General features: G+C 42.0%; 1 protein-coding gene across 1 annotated transcript in view; it reads right to left on the bottom strand.

The window, feature by feature from the left end:
• Positions 1-6,634, bottom strand: part of DLEC1 (DLEC1 cilia and flagella associated protein) — a 33,167-nt gene extending 26,533 nt beyond the window's left edge. Inside the window, exons 1-10 of the mRNA XM_050970409.1 lie at positions 6,436-6,634; positions 5,893-6,182; positions 4,863-5,003; positions 4,155-4,311; positions 3,508-3,618; positions 2,449-2,600; positions 1,993-2,192; positions 1,667-1,748; positions 1,182-1,269; positions 217-390 (exon numbers count right to left, since the gene is read on the bottom strand). Of these exons, the coding sequence (XP_050826366.1) occupies positions 217-390; positions 1,182-1,269; positions 1,667-1,748; positions 1,993-2,192; positions 2,449-2,600; positions 3,508-3,618; positions 4,155-4,311; positions 4,863-5,003; positions 5,893-6,182; positions 6,436-6,634 (1,594 nt within the window). The remainder of the gene's footprint in view (positions 1-216; positions 391-1,181; positions 1,270-1,666; positions 1,749-1,992; positions 2,193-2,448; positions 2,601-3,507; positions 3,619-4,154; positions 4,312-4,862; positions 5,004-5,892; positions 6,183-6,435) is intronic.
• Between the last annotated feature and the right edge of the window lie 11,793 nt (positions 6,635-18,427).

The raw sequence follows: 18,427 nt of genomic DNA, 5'->3' as shown, positions 1-18,427 counted from the left end.
GGCAAGAACAAATAATTGAGGAAAAATCCAACAGGATTACATTTCAATAATTAATAAATCTGGATAAGTAAAAATGAGATAGATATCAAAGTGCAGAAACTGCACTGTCAATTTTTTCCACATTTGTTTTGTGACACAAAATTGAAGATAGTCACATAAAAAAAAACCCCAAATCTGTTTAACTTTAGAGCAATGTAGTATTTGGACACTACTGACATGTTAATACTGGAAGTGATACTTTAGCTTGGATTGGGATGACAAAGGATTCTGATACTTGACTCTCCACCAATATATGATCTTCATACTCTCCCAGATATTTAGGAATAAACCGGACTGTATACTGGCATGCCATCCCAGGAGCAATCATTCCTCCCTTTCCTGGATATTTTCCTTGGGGGGAAAAATAAAAACAAAAAAAAAAAAAAAAAGGCAGAAAATTAAAACAGAAATTAAAACCTCCCCAGATTGGCTGTAGTATTTATGATCACATCTTCCTCTGGAAAGATGCCTGTAAACTCCCCCCATTTATTGCCTAAATCAAGCTGATAAAAAGGGATAAGTACAAGAGGCCTGGCAGTGTAATCTGGGAAAGTGCACACGTTCCAGGGAGCTCAAAGATTGCTTTGTCTGAAATATACTCTTCATAAACACAGAAAATAGTGAGGAGAAACTTAGAGACAATACCCAGTTTTGGGTACCACAAGACAAAAGGGCTTCCATGGAGGCATCTAACTTCTAAATATTCCTCCAATTCTTGGGGTATCAATCTTCCTAGGCAGTCTATCCCAGTGCCTGGCTATCCTACTGCAGGAAAGAGAATTTTCTTAACTTTCCTCTAACCTATCCTTCTTTATTGCAATGTGTTATTTCTTGCCCTCCCCTCGTAATTTTTTCCATGGAAACTCCATCTGTTCCTAGATGAGTTTTGGATAAGGTTTGATCTAGGTATTCCATGGACACATTTCAATCTAACATCAAACACTTTAATTTAGTCCTCTTGAATTCCTCATTAGACCATCTCAATCTGCTTCTGAGTTGCATGTGAAGGGCCCTAAGTCAGCTTTCAGTTTCTAAAGAACTGAGCATCATGGAAAACAGAACATCTCTGGAAAATCTTTGTTAGAGCAAGAAAATTAGATTTTGTATGTGTTAACATTTTAAAGGTAGAAAAGAACCCTTACCTGGCTGAATGGAAAATACTGAAGAAGAGGGAGGGATAAGTCTTACATGTTGACGTGTTGAAGTGATGTTCCGTAGCTCTACAGTCTCCTTCATTAAAAAAAAAAAAAAAAAAAGAAAAATGCTCCACTGTAATTATCATCACTTATTAATATTTTTGCAATTCCCTGGTACTACTGCTAGGAGTAACTACATCATCACAGCCAACCCCAAAATCCCATTTTATTCAATAGAGGCTGAATCAGACAGTACCAAAACAAAGCAGAGACTGAGAAGAGCCCATTTAGTCTTCACTGGTTTGTGTGTCAGTGGCAGGTGTGATGGAGTATCTTCAAGGAAGTTAGAGGATCATAAATTCAATATACAGAAGAAACTCAAACTTTTATTAAAATTCAGAAAGGCTAAAAATTGGGTGAAATATGTAGGTCATGATAGGATATAATTCTTCAGGGAGGCAGAATTAACTCTCTACAAAGAACCTACTCACCTTATGAACCTTCCCAAGTTTATGATATAAAAACAGGACAGAAGGTGGACTGGCAAGAAACACAGGAACAAATGAGGTATCACTGAAAGATTAAAAAAATTTAAAAAAGAGAGATTATATTACTTCCTGGTTCTCTAAATACTGATAAAGTGAGAAATTGCAAAATGTCTCCTTTGGCAAAACTAAAATATCATACAGACATATTTTGTTCTTAAGAGACTATTAAGAAATTTAGCTCAGAATATCTCTGGGTAAATCCACAGAAATTCTGCACTGGAATTCTGTGCATTCTTGCCCAGAATCTAGAAACTGTACACACTGCATACCCTTTGGTATCTTCTGCTTTTCTTCTGGCTATGATTTCTTCCACTTTTTCTTGAGAAATTACAAGAGATCTGCCTCCATCCAGAATATTTGGTGGGAAAAAGCAGGGATTCTTCAAGTAATTCTGTCTTTTCGCAAGTCTGGAGAGGTACTCACTTAATTCCTCTGCTCTCCAGGCTCGTTTCTGTGAGGCTTTAGTTTTCTTTGAAAAACAAGAGGGCACAGTGCAACATGAAACACAGTGATTTTGAGGATGAGGAAAAGGGGAGCTGCATGTGTGTAATTAAAGCTACACAGCAAAGACAATTGATATAGAAAATACAATATTTCTCCTTTTTTAACAGGAGAAATGTAAGTACTGGTGTCAAATCAACAATGGGTTGATATTCATCCTTTGTTGCAGGAAGAGCAACGGGCCTCACAGATCAGGCACACTAAAAGCAACTTGTAAAATGTACCTTACGGATGGTTTTAGCCTCAAGGCTGGAGTCTTGGACAGAGGACAGAGCTGAAGACACGCTTGTCACACTGTCAGATAAGTAGACACTCTCATCCAGTGAAAAAGCACGTTGTTTACGTGCCCCTTTCAGGTATCCAGGTTCTGATTCTCCTGCAATTCAAAGAAAAAAAAATTTTGTAAGAGGGAAACATGAATAACAAATATTTAGTCTAATCATAGGTGTATGAGTTTATTTTAAGGCTTGTTGTTGGCAAAAAATCCTCTAGAATTCAATGTACTTTTAGAACTTATTTTGTACAAACAAAGCTTAGTACTTTAGTAAGAAAGCTTTTAGAAGCACTAATTAAACAGGCTGTATACAGTTAAATTACTCCCAGAAAAATATGTTAACCTTACAAGGGATGTGAGATTTTTCACTTTGTTTGGAATTACAATGGAAAAAAACAAAACACAAATCTTGAAATCTGTGACTAAGTTGATTACTCTGAAATGTTTGATTTGGCTTGACTGAAAAACTTCATTTCAATGATCCTACAACCTTTCATCTTGGCTCACACATAAGTAAAACATGTAGTCTTGACATTGTACAAAATATTTTCCTTACTGACCTTCATGTGCAAATAAAACCAATATATTTCTAGAACTGGAAAACTTTAAACCCTAAATAAGGAATACAATTTTATTTCACTGAAAATAGTTTTTACTTTAATGCAACTACTTCCCTTCTCTAGATACAAGATGTAGTTACAGATTTTGTGTAATGAAATTGGATGGAGACAGAACACTAATGCAGGTTTTGTGTGAGATGGGAAGAACTGTAAACAAATGTGCAATAATGATCAGATATCATATTTAAGAACATCTAAACGCAGTAGTTTTGAATTTATCAATTATACTTTGAAAATGTGTTCTTAGTGGAATCTTACACTTAAAATACTTGAGTCCCTTCTGCTTTGGAAGGAAACTATAAAAATATACTCAGATCTGCTAAATCCTCCAATACTTCAATTACAGAGTGTTCTAAAAAGTCTAAATTACTTTCTGCTTCAAAAGTTACCTTTTGGTGCTTTAGCAAGAGGTAATTTCTCAGTGATGTAATCCTCAGGACAGATTAAATTATTTTTTCTGAGAAGTTCATTGTCCACAATCCACCGAAAAGAGGATGCCACTGCAACAGGAAAGCCAACAAACAAAAAAGTTAGTAATAGCCCCTTAGCAAAATAATAGCCCCTTAAAAGTCAATATTTTGATCAATCCAAAGTAATGCTGTTTTTACACCTCATCCTTGTCAGGCAATATGTTTTAAATAGAAAATAACATTATATAGAAAAAGATACATATTTTATAGGAAATAATATTATAGAAACAAATCTGGTATTTTAATCCCAAGACTTGGACGTGCATCTCCACAATTCTAAATTCAGTTCAAACCCAGCTAAGTACCCATTGGAGAAATATTTAATCTGTTTGTTGCTGCTACATATCAATATATGTATGCTTGTAACATTTAGGGTAACCCCTCAATCCAAATTTAATACCTTGAAATGACCTGGTTGTTTAGTTTCTCAATGTTTAACAGATGTTACTCTACTTGAACCTCTGCACAAAATCTTTCTAAGTTGCTCTGTTGATGTAAAACCAAACTCAGACTGGTGTCCAGGTATCATAAGCATGTACTGGGGAGCAACATTCCAGAATGCTCACCTGGAGGCAGCCCCAGTTTATGGAAATCTTTCCCTGCATGAATCTTCATCTGCTTTAGAACCCTTGCCTCTTCACGTTTTGCTCGGGCCTGGGCCCGAATGATCTCCTTTTCTGCTTTGTCAGCTTCTGTCAGTCGGCTCTTGTACTCAGCCAGAAGCTGCCACGGGCAGGGGTGAATAAAGAGAAATTTGAGTTGTTACAGGCAGATGTTTTCTGTTTGCCTTTGAGAGGTAAATATAGACATATTAGTAAAACATCACCACTTTACAAACATCAACTGGCCTGCTAAAACACTGTCAATTCCACTATGACACAAACTAGAAAAAAAACATCTGTGGCTCAAACCATCCAGCATCAGCCTCTACTTTTATCCACTGACAACAGCTTTTGGAGTGATGCCAAGATAAGAAACCTGGGCCACTGATCAGCAGGTACAGGGAAAAGTTTTCAGCCAGTACAGCAGGCATTCAAAGGGCTACTGCTTTTACTGCTTGTACTCTGTGTCTGAAAAGCCAACTAGAGATAACAATATCATGAAGGATCACATGACTATTAACTTACTTGAAAGGTTCAGTGGGAAACTGTGCGCAGGTAAATTTCCATTAAAATGTCAATTGTAGGATCAACACCTGCCTTTAAATTTTATTTTACAGAAGGTCTAAGTAGTGACTAAAGAGCTCCAAACTCTGACTTGGTTTGGACTTGTACCTTCTCTAGCTCATCTGCGTAACTCCCTTGATAAACACTGTCTCCTCCTTGGGACTCAATCCAGTTTGTTGCCACATCCACTTCAAAAACATCTCCAGTGTACAGGTCCTTAAAGGCACTAGCCAGCACATGGGAGATGTCCTAGGGAAAAAAAAATCAGGATGTTTAGAGCTTAAAGCAAGAGATAGGATGGGAAGAGACCACTGGGTGCATACAAACAGCTGTGATTAGCAAATGGGAAAAGATACCTGGAAAGTAGATGCGTGTGCACATGAACAGTAAGGTGTGGATGTCTGTGTGTGTGCTGTGGGACTGTGTGTCTGTGCTGGCTGGAAGTGTAGGTGATGGTGATGGACACAGTTTTCTGTGTGCAAGTGTGTGCGATGGCTTGTGCAGGGATGGGGCTGTGGGAGTTGGAAGAGTGTGTGGGAGGAAGATATGAGTGTTGTACAGGTGATATGTGTGTGTGTTTGAGTCCTGTTGTAGGGCGTGTGTTTGTGTCCCAGGGTGTGTGAGGCTGTTTGTATGGGGGCCAGTGTGTGCAGGGCTCTGTGTGGGAGGCTGTATGGGGGTTTGTGTGAGTAAGGCTGCTTATATGGGCGATCTGTATGTGCAGGGCTCAGTGTGGAAGGCTGTTTCTACAGGGGTTTGTGTGTGCAGGGGCTCTGTGTGTGTGAGGCTGTTTGTATGGGGATGTGAGAGGCTGTCTGGGGGTCTGTCTGAGGGCTGTGGGTGTGCGTGAGGCTGTTCATGGCGGGGTCTGTGTGTGAAGCTGATTGCAGGGTGGTCTGTGTAAGATGCTGTTTAAATGTGGCTCTGTGTGTGTGCAGGGATATGTGCGTTTGAGATCTCCATGTGTGAAGCTGATTTCAGGGGGTGGGTCTCTATGAGCAGGAGGTCTGTGAATGTGGATGCCTGTTTCCCAAGGGGACAGGTCTCTGTGAGGTTGTTTTCAGGCTCTGTGTCCAGGGCTGAGTTGCTGCTGGGGCTATACTATTTGTGCCCGAACTGCCCGGCCCCATTGCGTTACCTGGGGGTCGCCGCTGCGGCTCTCCTCAGCCATGCCCAGCCCAGCGCCGGAATCCTGCCTTGGGGCTGCTCCGGATTCGGGGCTCTCCTCAGCCATGCCCAGCCCAGCGCCGGAATCCTGCCTTGGGGCTGCTCCGGATTCGGGGCTCCCCTCAGCCATGCCCAGCCCGGCGCCGGAATCCTGCCTTGGGGCTGCTCCGGATTTGGGGCTGCCCTCAGCCATGCCCAGCCCGGCGCTCCGATCCGGTGTGCCGATATTCGGGTTTTCCTCAGCCATGGCCGGCCCGGCCCCTCCTCAGCCTCCCGGCACGGCCGTTGCCGAGTGACCGGGCGGGCGGGCAGGCAGGACACGGCCTGGCGGGGTAATGGCGGTGCCTCCCCCTCCCTTTCCCCGGCGCCATCGCCCCTCACAGCCCCGCCGGCGCTCAGGGGGGATCTGAGTGCCGCGCCCCGAGGCTCCGAGGGGCTCCTAGCCCGTCTCTTCTCTGCCATGTACTTTTAAGGACTAGTAGCCACGTGACTTAATAAGAAATAAAATATTGACTTGAAACCTGCGAAGGGGATTTGGACATGGCGGGGATTGCTCGGCTCTGCGCCGCTGTGCAGGTGGCGGTGAGAGCTGAGGGAAGAGGCTGAATCCTCTCCTGAGGGCCCACACGTGGGACGAGGAGGTTGGGCTCATCCCTGCGGCTGGAACCGGCCTGGGAGATGGGAACATTCATCAGCAGCCCCAGCCCATCCATCGCCCCCTCTGCCTGCGGCGTCCTGGCTGTATACACTGGTTGCTAACAACAGGCTCCGCTGAATCCGCTGATATTTTCCATAGAAACCATCCCGGTGTAGATTTTCTCCTTGTCCTGCTGCCTTTTTATTCTTTCTTTCTTTCTTTCTTTTTCCTTCCCCTCCTCCAGTGTTTTAGCTCAGAGTGAAGGAACCTAACTGTGGGTCCCAGGCTGCTCCATCACTAATGGGCTAATTTGGCTCTATTGGTCGAGTTGGGCTATGTTACACCCTGAAAACAACTATGGCAAAAATAATTTGAACTTACCAACATCTGCTGGTGTTTTTCCACCAGCAGATAAGCCAAAGGCCCTGGGTGTAAAACCCACAGCAACCATGGGGTTTACATCTTGGGTTTTTTTAGGTATATGGCACATGGGCTTGAGGCTACAGGATGTCACAAGCTTCAGGTCCTCAGCTCACCAAAGTCTTCATTTGGAATAAAACACCAAATTAAAGCCAGAGGCACTGCTGTGGTTTTAATTTCCCTGTGAAAAAGGAAAGCTTGCCCAAGAGAAAGCTTGGCAAATCTGCAATATCCTATTCCAAAGATTAAGGCAGAGAAATCACAGATGTCTGACAAGGATGGGACCAGGTACATGTGCTTTCTGATAGAAAAGATTCACAGCTTTCATAGAATCACAGAATCACTAAGGGTGAAAAAGATCTCTAAGATCATCAAGCCCTACCATTACTCCACCACTACTGAGATCACCACTAAAGCCTGTCACCAAGTGCCCCATCCACCCACTTTTTGAAGGCTTCCAAGGCGTGGTGACTCCCCCACTGGCTTGAGCAGCCTATTCCAGTGCTTGTTAAACCCTAAATAAGCAGAGATATTTTCCCTAACATTCAACCTAAACCTTCCCTGGTGCAACTCAAGACCATTTCTTCTGATCCTGCCCTTATTCCCTGGGAGCAGAGCCTGACCATCACGTGGCTGTCCCCTCCTGTCAGGGAGTTGTGCAGAACCAGAAGGTCCCCCCTGAACCTCCTTTTCTCCTGGCTGAGCCCCCCAACTCCCTCAGCTGCTCCTTGTTCCAGCTTGTGTTCTCAAACAATTTTGTTTCTGTGCAGGCTTGTAGGCTCTTGCCTTTAAAATTCACTCCATGCACATTTTAACACGTTTCCATATTAGAAGTCCAACTTTTCTCCTCATGTGCTATTACAGTTGATTTTAACATCTGTTTGCTAACTGGAACATTAGTAAAACCCAGCATTTTAAGAATTCTTTCCCAGCTTTTAAAATGGTGACAGTAAAGCAGATGTTTCTGTTTAAAACAGTATATAGAAGCACATGAAAACTGACTGTGGAAAAAACTTTCTGTACTTTCATCTTTACTGCCTTTCAGTAACTTGCCAAGCACATCATCTCAGCTTAGAAGCTGGATTTTGTTTTTCAAACTACAGTCCATAAAATCTGGAAATGAAGGTGAGATCCATCTGCCCAGAAGCCAACTGTAGGATCAGTAGGAGGGGTGTAAACCACTGTTCCAGAGCAATGCACAATTGTTTCCCAAATGACAATAGGATATTTTTCCTCAGCTTTCCATTTTTATGCCAGATAAACTTAAAAAATAAATCCCACAGTTCCTATTGTAAAGCTGTTTAATTCACATAGCTATATGTCACAAACACACATTTTCATAAAAATATTATGAACATTAAGAATAAATTGCATCTATATCTATCTATATCATCATTATAAAATATTCAAGTTCCAAAGGCTGAAGAGAGACTCATGCATGTAGGGAATGGGGAAAAAAAACCAAACCAACCCAAACAACAACTTTATCCTACATGTATAGGTATAAATATTTATATGTGTAAATGTACACACCTTCTCTAACTGCTCTGTATGACTTCTACCAGGTGTTTTACCTTGGATTTCCCCTCTGTACTATGTAAGGCTGAATTTTATGGTGGGTTTTAGGTTTGGATTGGGTGTGTGGATCTGAACAGACTCCCAAGAGCCCCACCTTGGTTCTTGTTGCAGCATGGAGTGCAGGGAGATTTTTCTTGGAGGAAACTAATCTGAAACTGAACTGTCCAGGATCACCTGATCTGCTCCATCAGCTAATGGGCTCTCAGTCTACAGGACCAGGAACAAGCTAATTTGAAATAAAATATGCCCAAAAGCCTGCCACAGACCTTAGAGGAATCATAAATTCTGCTAAAATACAGATTATTCCACTTTTTAAAGCAGTCTTCATGTCTTGTCAGGAATATATTGCCTTTCTGTATTTATTTTCACACTCCCCAGGTGGTCCCCAAATTTTCTTTGGTATCCCATGGGGACTGCTCAAAGTTCTGCTGTTGTCCAAGCTCCTTCTTTCTTCTGGTAGCCACATGATCAGAAAAAGTCCTTCCTGTTGTAATCTAACAAAATCAGAATCCTGCATTTGTTCAGACATCCTGGTACCAAATGATACTGTGATAGGACAAGGCCAGCTCCTTCTTTCTCCTTGTTCTGAAAATAACAGAACATTTTTGCATGTAAAATAGCTGGATGTGATTTAAATACAAACAGGGAGCTCAGTTACTGAGCCAGAGGTTATGTGTACATAACAGAATTGCAGAGTGGAAATGTTTCTTACATTTTTTACAAAAATATCAAGCTCCGTACCAGTTTTATTTACCTCAGTCCTCTTTTATCAAAAATATAGATAGATGTTATGTCCTGGGTCTGTAAGTCAGCCAGTACATTTCCTATTATCTCTATATTTATAACCAATGGACTACTGTGTCTAACTAGAATCTTAAATTATTTTGAACATATATTCCTTAAATGTGCAAACACTGGACTATTAATAGCATTCTTTCAATGCTTGGGGAAAAGTTCATACTTTTATCTTCCTAGTGATCCCAAAATCTTCTAATATCAGTGGACTTCTTTAGAGAGGGAGCATTCATTATACTGATTCCACTCACTTGGTTTTGAAAGGTTTCTTTGAAATGATGAAATTTAGGACACTCTTAGAAATAAAAATCAAAGGTTTGCCCCCTTTGTGTTAATACAACAGTATGGATTAATTTAGAAATATGTACCTATCTCAAATGTAAACATAATTCAAAAATTTTTATATATATACATATATAAGTACAAAGATATACAAAATAGCCTTCACTTGTATATTGATTAAAAAAAAAAAAACAACACAAATTCTTGGGGTTCAGAATGCATCAAGACTCCATATATTTTTTTGATATTTTTTAGCATTTTCTGGCAACAAGACAAGTCCTGCAGGCTTCAGGTGGCATTCTTTAGAAGTGGAAAATCAAAGAAACTGACACTGCAGTGCTGCCTTTTGCTCTGGAGGCATTGCTCTGATCTGCATACTTGCATCTGGGCAACGGAAAATTATTTCTAATTATTTCTAATTTTTTGCTATTTTTTTTTGGGGGGGGGGGGAGGGGTGATTCACAAAGTAATTCCTGAAATTGCAATGATGAATGATTCACTTTGACATTGCTGCCCTCCAGTGGTCCTGTTAAGGTTTCCATGTTTTCAGGAAAGCCTTTAAAAACAAACATTGCATTAAATCTTTGTTTTGATCAGGCAACTGAGCAGGCATTAATATTTCCATCGATGCAATCTGGCATATTCTCTTCCTAGTGTATTGGGTAAAATGCTTTTCACTGGCAAAACTATGTATTAACTTGTAATTACAGCAGATGCAGCCAAACAGGTATCACTGGAATGCAGTTCTCCTTTGCATGTTGCCCTGGAAGTCACTCCTCCTTCCTTCTTCTTGAAGAAGAGCTAAAGCCAACATTCACAGAATGACTTTAAAACCCAATTAAAATTTGCAGATAAAGAAAATGGAGAAATAGCCTTTCACTTTTAGGTGAAAAGTGCCAAAGAGCTCAGTTGTTAAAAACTGGCTTCTCCCAATGGACTGCTTTCCTGTCCTGCCAGAGTTGTTTTTTTCTTCAAATGTCCTGGTTTGGAGACAGTGTGTATCTTACAGATGTGACCTTGCTGGATGTGCTGTGGTCATTTCCAGCTCTCCTGGAGGCAGTCTGAAATAACCTGCAACTGGAAGTTTCCCCTGGATATTTTTCATTATTTTGTCACCGTTTCCTGACATGAGCCAACCATGTCACTTGCTTCTAGTTTACATTTCCTGATTTTCAGCATTTCTGTGTTGCCTGCGCTTCTTTCCTGTACCTAGAAGTCTGTCCCTCTCTAAAACATGTCAGTGGGTATTGCTGTGCTTCTGCTGAAATACTTATGCTGTAATTTCACTCAGGCCACATGGGATTTACAAACCAGACACACCCAACAAGTAGGAGAAGCATGTGGAAAATGCATACACAAAGGGGCCAGTCATCCCTTTTTGGCAGTTTCTGGGCTGATACATCACTCTAATTAAACTGGAAATGGGCTACGCCTCCACACAGAGATCCTGGGATTCTCCATGAAACCACTGCACACAGAGATCCTGGGATCCTCCATGAAACCACTGCACACAGAGATCTTGGGATTCTCCATTAAACCACTGCACACAGAGATCCTGGGATCCTCCTTGAAACCACTCTATGCAGAGATCCTGGGATCCTCCCTGAAACCACTGCACACAGAGATCCTGGGATCCTCCATGAAACCACTCTATGCAGAGATCCTGGGATCCTCCCTGAAACCTCTCCATGCAGAGATCCTGGGATCCTCCATGAAACCTCTCCATGCAGAGATCCTGGGATCCTCCATGAAACCTCTCCACGCAGAGATCCTGGGATCCTCCATGAAACCACTGCACACAGAGATCCTGGGATCCTCCATGAAACCACTGCACACAGAGATCCTGGGATTCCCCATGAAACCTTTCCACAGAGAGACCCTGGGATCATTCCCACTCCCCTCCATGCAGAGATCCTGAGATCCTCCATGAAACCACTGCATGCAGAGATCCTGGGATTCCCCATGAAACCTTTCCACACAGAGACCCTGGGATCCTTCACACTCCCCTCCATGCAGAGATCCTGGGATCCTCCATGAAACCTCTCCACACAGAGATCCTGGGATTCCCCATGAAACCTCTCCACACAGAGATCCTGGGATCCTTCACACTCCCCTGCACACAGGGGTCCAGCTGGAGGATGCAGTGCAGGTGTGACACTGCTGCCCTCAGGCAGAGCAGAACAAGGGGCTCTCACTCCACTGACGCGTTCCCAGATCCCTGGGTCACAGAGGGTTATTGGATTACAGAGTCTAACCTCCTTTTCTCAAAAGTTATTACCTCTAACCCAAAACAATTTAACCCAGTGGCATCTTTTGTTGAAATCAGAGATCTTCCTTTTGTGTTCCTATGACCATATGGAGCTCCACCAATTATTTGTAAGGAGTCTATGAAAACTAACAAAGGAAATAGATTTACAAGCCAGTATTTAGCTTCTTCTTACAGATACACCTTTTGTCCTCAAATTAAAGACTAAGGTTAGCATTTTTACACTCCAGAATATTTTCACCTGTGATCATAAAGGCTCTACTCAGTGCTTGTTTTAGTAGAAATCAATTTCCTGGCACCTGGTGGTGGATCACAGCCTTCATCTCTCCAGATCTTAAAGATTTTGTTGTAGAGAGAAATGTTTAACTGATGCTTAATAGTGTTCATCCACCCTCTTAGGGGCATCACTGGGGAGAGATGTATGTGCCCAGATTCCAGATTGGCACATATATATATATACACACACACAGACATGGATTAGGTTTGTGTGAACCTCTTCTGTCCTTAAAGCAATCTGGCATGCCATGGCAGAACTCCACAACAGCTAATTTATGCTGCTGGGAATAACCCAATGATTGACACTTTTTACTAGGAAATATGGTCCTTTCTTCCCTTCTGGGTTTCAGTTTCTTTGAAAGTTCTTTCTACACAGCAGCCAGGATTTCTATAAATGCAAAAATAAACCTTGGAAGAGGAGAAACTTTCAGTCTGTTCCTTCTGCTTTTCTCATCACCCTTGGGAGCTCCTGTTTGAAATCACCCTGCTACTTACTTTTTATCCTCTTGTGATTTACCTGTCTGGGCTCATTCATCCAGGCTATGGCTGTCAGAAAACCATGGCTTGGGCCTGTCTTGTGCTGTCCCAGTGCCTCAGTACTTTACCAGATTACCCCTCTTGTCTTGTCATCTTATGCACAAGGAATTAAACTTCTTTTTTCTTTCCTTTATCTGGCAAGCATTTTCTCAGCAAACTGTCAGGCACAATTGATTTGCAGATATTCCCCTGCTTTCCTGGTTTGGGTGAGTGAATCAGGTGAATTAGTTAGAGGGAAAAATGCAAATCATTCTTCCATGCCTGTCTGTGCTCCAGGTGTCTGTAGTGTGAGGATGGGCCCTCAGCTGGTAAAGGATGGGGTGAGGTCTGAATATTTGGAGTAGAAGATGGAGAAGACTCAAAATCTGCCTTCTGTAAAGTGCAGAGCAATGAGGAACTGCCACCTCACTCAGAAACAAAAGGAATCCCAGTCCCTCTAAGAACATCTGGAAAAAAGCTTTTTACATTTTACCTTGAGTTATTTTCAGCTCCCAGAAAATGCTAATTTAGGCCAAGCTCCAAACAATATCTTTCCTGCTGATGTTGTTTCAGGGTGATGAATAGGGTAGGTTTAAATGGATTTTTATCCCTTTATCCCCAGGAACTTGGGCACAGATGAATGACCCAGAAGGCCAGCTGAGTTAGGGCTGTACAACTGACCAAGAACATCTTGCTCTAGGTTCTTAAACATCATCTCAAGGAGGCTTTTTATTCACTTTGGGACAACATGAGTATGGCTTGCTAGAGCTATTTCTAAAATTCCTTGCAGGGTTTTTTTTTTTAGTTTGAGGCATAAGTAAATTCATCCCAGGAAACGCAATGTCATCTGCTGCAAAGGGTTGGAGTGCAAGGAGAGGACAAGGAGGGGGCATGAAGCTTTAGCAACCTGGAATTGGTGACAGGAATGAAAAGGAAGAGATTTGGATTTGCTAAAGAGGCCTGGTCTCATTTTTAATTTCTCCAAACTGTGCCTTAGCTCCTGTGGACTGGGAGGAATCTCACTGGAAATAGTGTTTGTAGCAGTCAAGATAACTCAGTATGAGAGAAAGAAAATCCATCCCACTGGGATGGGAGAGAGTGAGAGGTGGTGATGTCCTGAGGGCAGGCAGAGTCTGTCATCAGCAAAATGCACAGCTGTGTTATCACCTCACTTTCCCAGTGTATTATTTCATTTTTGCTGGTAGGGGAAGATAAGGCTGGCTCAGCCAAACCATCAGGCTTGTATGTGCTTTTCCATGTGAGCCCTGCAGCAGATCAAAGGCAGTGAGTTCACCAGCCAGAGGAACTGAGACCTGCCTAGAAAATCAGCATCTTCTTTCCTGCCCAGGATAGCAGGACACTATCAATGGTACCCTTTTACCATGCCCAGGAAATCATGAAACAAGGTATATGTATATGTCATTTTCCTTCATTTATTGCCATCTAACTGGCCTTCACTGCAGGCACTGGGACAAGGAACAGCCCCAGTGTGGAGGTCCCAAAATGACTGATTTTCTCCCCATTATGCCCTGCCCAAACCTAACAACCCATCTATTAAGCTGATTGTGTTTGTATCATAACATATCTCTGGGCAGGCTACTCTAGTAGGTCCTTAGATTATATTTTAACATTTTAGGGCTTATTTCTTACACAGGAATTCCCTTAGGGGCCTGAGTAAGGAAAGGTCTCCCAAGGGAAGGTTTTGCTCTTTGGACAGTGCTGCTTACAGTTGCCCCCATGTCATGTAAGATGCCCAAGGATACATGATACATGTGCTAGGGTATGGCAGAATCCATACATTGATCCAGGGTCTGTAGGGACTGGCAGCCTTCAGGAGTAAAAACAGGTGGCCAGCTGGGACAACCTGCAGCACTTGAAATGACATGGAGACTTGTGTTTACACAGCCAAGTGTTGTTTTTATAGTTGTTAAGTTCGAGGAGCATCACTTTTCCCCCCTCCAGGAGATCCAGAAACTGTCAGCAACTGATTAAAATCAAAGTATGACCTAAAGTTCTACACTTTCACATGAAATTCACAACAGTGTTGATTTTCACCTAGAAAGAGCCAGTTACCTAATACAAGAAGAAATTTTTGCATTTGGGGACTCCTCCATGTTTTTTTGGGGTTTTTTTTGGTATTCAGTAGAATGGGCAAATTCAAATTCACTACTTTTTTGATAGCACTTGGCCTTAAAAATACACACTCCTGCATCCTCCCAGCAGCACAGAATTATCCCTGATGCATTAGAAAGTGTGAAAAACGCTTCAAAAGCTCATTTTAACCCAAACTGCAGTTGGCACCTTGGAATGAAATGCATCAGGTCTTCATCCTGATTAGAGTTGAAGAATACAAGGCACAAACCAGTGAGAGCATGTCCCATCACGTCCTCCTGGCATGGTTTTGTGCTGAAACTCCACAGGCTTTCAACACTTTAAAGTGAAACTGTTCATTAAGCAGCCAAAGCTGGTTTGTTGGGTTGTCTTATGTTTTGGCAGGGCAGCCCTTTTTACCTTTCATCCAAAGGAGATCCAACACTGATAAAAAGCAGGAGTCTGTCTGCTGTTACCGTCATATTTTCTGAAAATCTCCTTGCCCAGGATTCTTCTCCTGGAAAGCTGAGAAGCCTCAGAGAAAAAGGAAAACAGTATTATCTCATTTGCTTCTCCTGTGTTTTGCTGCTTTGGGATGTGGTTTGGTGATTGTTTATCCAACAGGTCATTGTTTGATTGGTTTCATGTGAATTGTTTAACTTAATGACCAATCACAGTCAGGCTGTGTCAGGACTCTGGAAGTAGTCACGGGTTTTCATTATTATGTTTTAGCCTTCTGTCTGTATCCTTCCTCTATTCTTTAGTATAATTTAGGATAGTAGTCCTAATATAATATAGTATCATAAAATAATAAATTAGCCTTCTAAGAACATGGAGTCAGATTGATCATTCCTCCCAACGATGGGGGACTCAGAAAACACCGCTAAAAGTCCGCTATTTCTGTAGAAAAATAGATGTCTGATGGGGATTCTCTCCTTCTGCTTCCCCAAGCAAGGGACCAGAGACAGCAAGGAGGCTGAACTTTCCCAATTCAAGCATCATAATGTGGGTACAAGGGTAGGTGACAGCATAATTTGGACTAGGTGGATGAGGGAAGCCCTGAGGAGCTTAGAGAGGTGCCTGAGGTGCCACAAACTCAAGGGCAAAGCCCAGACAGCAGTTCCAGAGTTGTATCCTTTGGTTCTTGTGCATCCCATGGGCTCAGAGCTGGGATCCCACCAGCAATGCTCCCAGCAGTGGGGCAGCTCTGAGTGTGACTTTCCGGGAATTGTTCCCAAGGCACAAACCAGGGCTCCTCCAGCCAGAGGGGGGACGTGTCTGTGGGAAGGCTTTGATGGTTGAGGTGCCTGACAACAGGAGCAGGAAGGAAATGAGTCATTCAACCTTTCTGCTTTGGCTGCACCGGGCTTGCAAAATTGATGAGGAGGCACCAAAAGCCAATAAAATACTTCCTCAGTGGGCAACTTGTGTGGTTCTTTCTATATCCTGATATCCCCTCGGTGTTTTCTTTTCCAAAACCCAAATAACACCACTGGCCAGAGGAATGAGGCTGCATTTCCCTCTAGCAGGTGTATAATGTGTGATTTTGGAAGTGGCAGTTGTATTTTATATATAAACTTGAGTTCTACTTTGCTCTTAAAGCAAAGGTTCATTATTCCCTTTGTAAGAAAGATATAAAGTGTGATCTCAGACGTAAATCACCACCTCTCTGAAGGGTATTTACTCTATTTTGAGATACTTCAGCATCTTAATTTGGTCTGCTTCATCCTTTTCAAAGGCATCTCTCTCTTCAGTCACAGTTTATTGAACTGTGCTCCTAACCTTCATTTTATGAAATGAAAGTAGACCTGATAAGCTAAATCAGAGGTGATGAATACTCTTTTTGAATATACTTGATGAGAAAAGTTCATCCTTTTTTCATTTAGGAAATATCTTAATCTAAAAATTAATCTGGTAAAAAATTGCCATCTAGTCTGCTTTGTTGGGTTTTTTTTGGCTGAAGTTTTAGTTTGTGTCATTCTCTTAATCTCATGTTTGGCTGTGCAAATAGCATGGTTGATTATAAATTAACACCAAAAATGCTGGATGTCAATTAGGACCAGGGAGACACAGGAATTCCTTGCATACCTTCTGCATAAGCATCTGCTCTGGAGATGTTAGGAGTTCAAGAACATTTTCTGATTCTGCATGACTTGTTCAGATAGAAGTGAAAGGATGTCTGATGTCACTGTGTTTATGTGAAGCATAGTTTAACTCTTTGGAATCAGAAATAAAAGTGCATCACTTGTAACATCCCTGTTTACCTATGTTGCATACTCTGGAATCACAAGATCCTCATGTACAGTTTAAACTTGTGGGGCATTCTTATATCTCGTAGAATTTTCTATAATATAGGTGTAATTCACACTTCCCATATTTTCTGCACATTTAAAAGTCACATGAACCTGTAACAGGGAAAAAAGCTGCAATTAGGCAATGATCTGAACAATTGCATCTAATTATTGTGATTATCCCAGTTGCAGGGAATTAAGCTGACAGATGAACTATATTAAAAGGAGCCATTATGACATTAATCATCAACCCTCCCCTATACTTAACCTGTATACCCCAGTGCTGTGGGCTGGAAAGAGGCCATGGTACAAGAAAGAAGAGACACATGTCAAACATTCCTGACAGCAGATGTTTGGCCGAAGGACTGTGATCTTTTAAGGCTAGAAATCAGTTTGCTGACCTGGTTATCAATGGCTCTGAAGCTTGGGGTCTGTGTTCAGCTGTGATCTGGGATCAGAGAATCAAAGAATCACTAAGGGTGGAGAAGCCTCCAAGACCCTTAAGCCAAACACTGTGTCCACCACTAAACCCTGTCCCTGCGCCCTGCTGCCACATCCACATGGCTTTTGAACACTTCCAGGAATGCTGATTCCACAGCTTCCCTGGGGAGTCTGCTCCAGCGCCTGACCACCCTTTAAGTGAAGGATTTTTTCCTAATATCTAATCTGAACCTCCCCTGGTGGAACCTGAGGCAATTTCCTCTCATCCTGTCAAATATCAGAATCAGCTATTAATGGATAAAAGTGGCAGGACCCTGGGACTGATCTCCTGCTGTTCTTTCCAAACAAGAGATAATCACTCCATGTCATGTTTTCATTGCAGCAAGTCTAGTACATCATTAGTTTCCCCAATTAGGTTACTGTTTCTCATTCATGCAACAATAACTTCATGTTAATGGTCAGATTCACAAGCTCATTCTCACAGTTATAAATGATAGCATTGTGGGGCTGATCTGTGGTGTTTACTGATGCACTGAACTGAGAGGCTGATGAAGTGAATGCCCCATGTTTGCTTTGAGCTTCTCATTCACCGTTCATAGATGAGCTTTCCAGAGCTTTAAAAGAAGTCTCTAGGGTCCCCTTCCCCCCAAAAGTCTTCCTATAAGTGTTTTAGACTAAATGTACTTTTCTCTACAACTCCCTGAAAAGACATTTTTGTTCTCCCAGAATCAAAATATTTAAAGTCAGGGAATTTAACATAAGAGAGTCTACTTAAACCTACATTTGTTAAAGCATGGAAATGCATAACAATTGCTCTCAGAGACTCATAAAATCTGTCCTGTAGTGGGAGAAATGAGGTAAACAAATGTGAAATAAAACTTTCAGCACAAAATTAGTCTGAAGACAAAATTGG

Source organism: Serinus canaria, chromosome 2 (genome assembly GCF_022539315.1).
Source record: "Serinus canaria isolate serCan28SL12 chromosome 2, serCan2020, whole genome shotgun sequence".
NCBI lineage: Eukaryota > Metazoa > Chordata > Aves > Passeriformes > Fringillidae > Serinus > Serinus canaria.
Note: the sequence above shows the minus strand (reverse complement) of the source record. Positions and strands in the feature narration are given on the sequence as shown.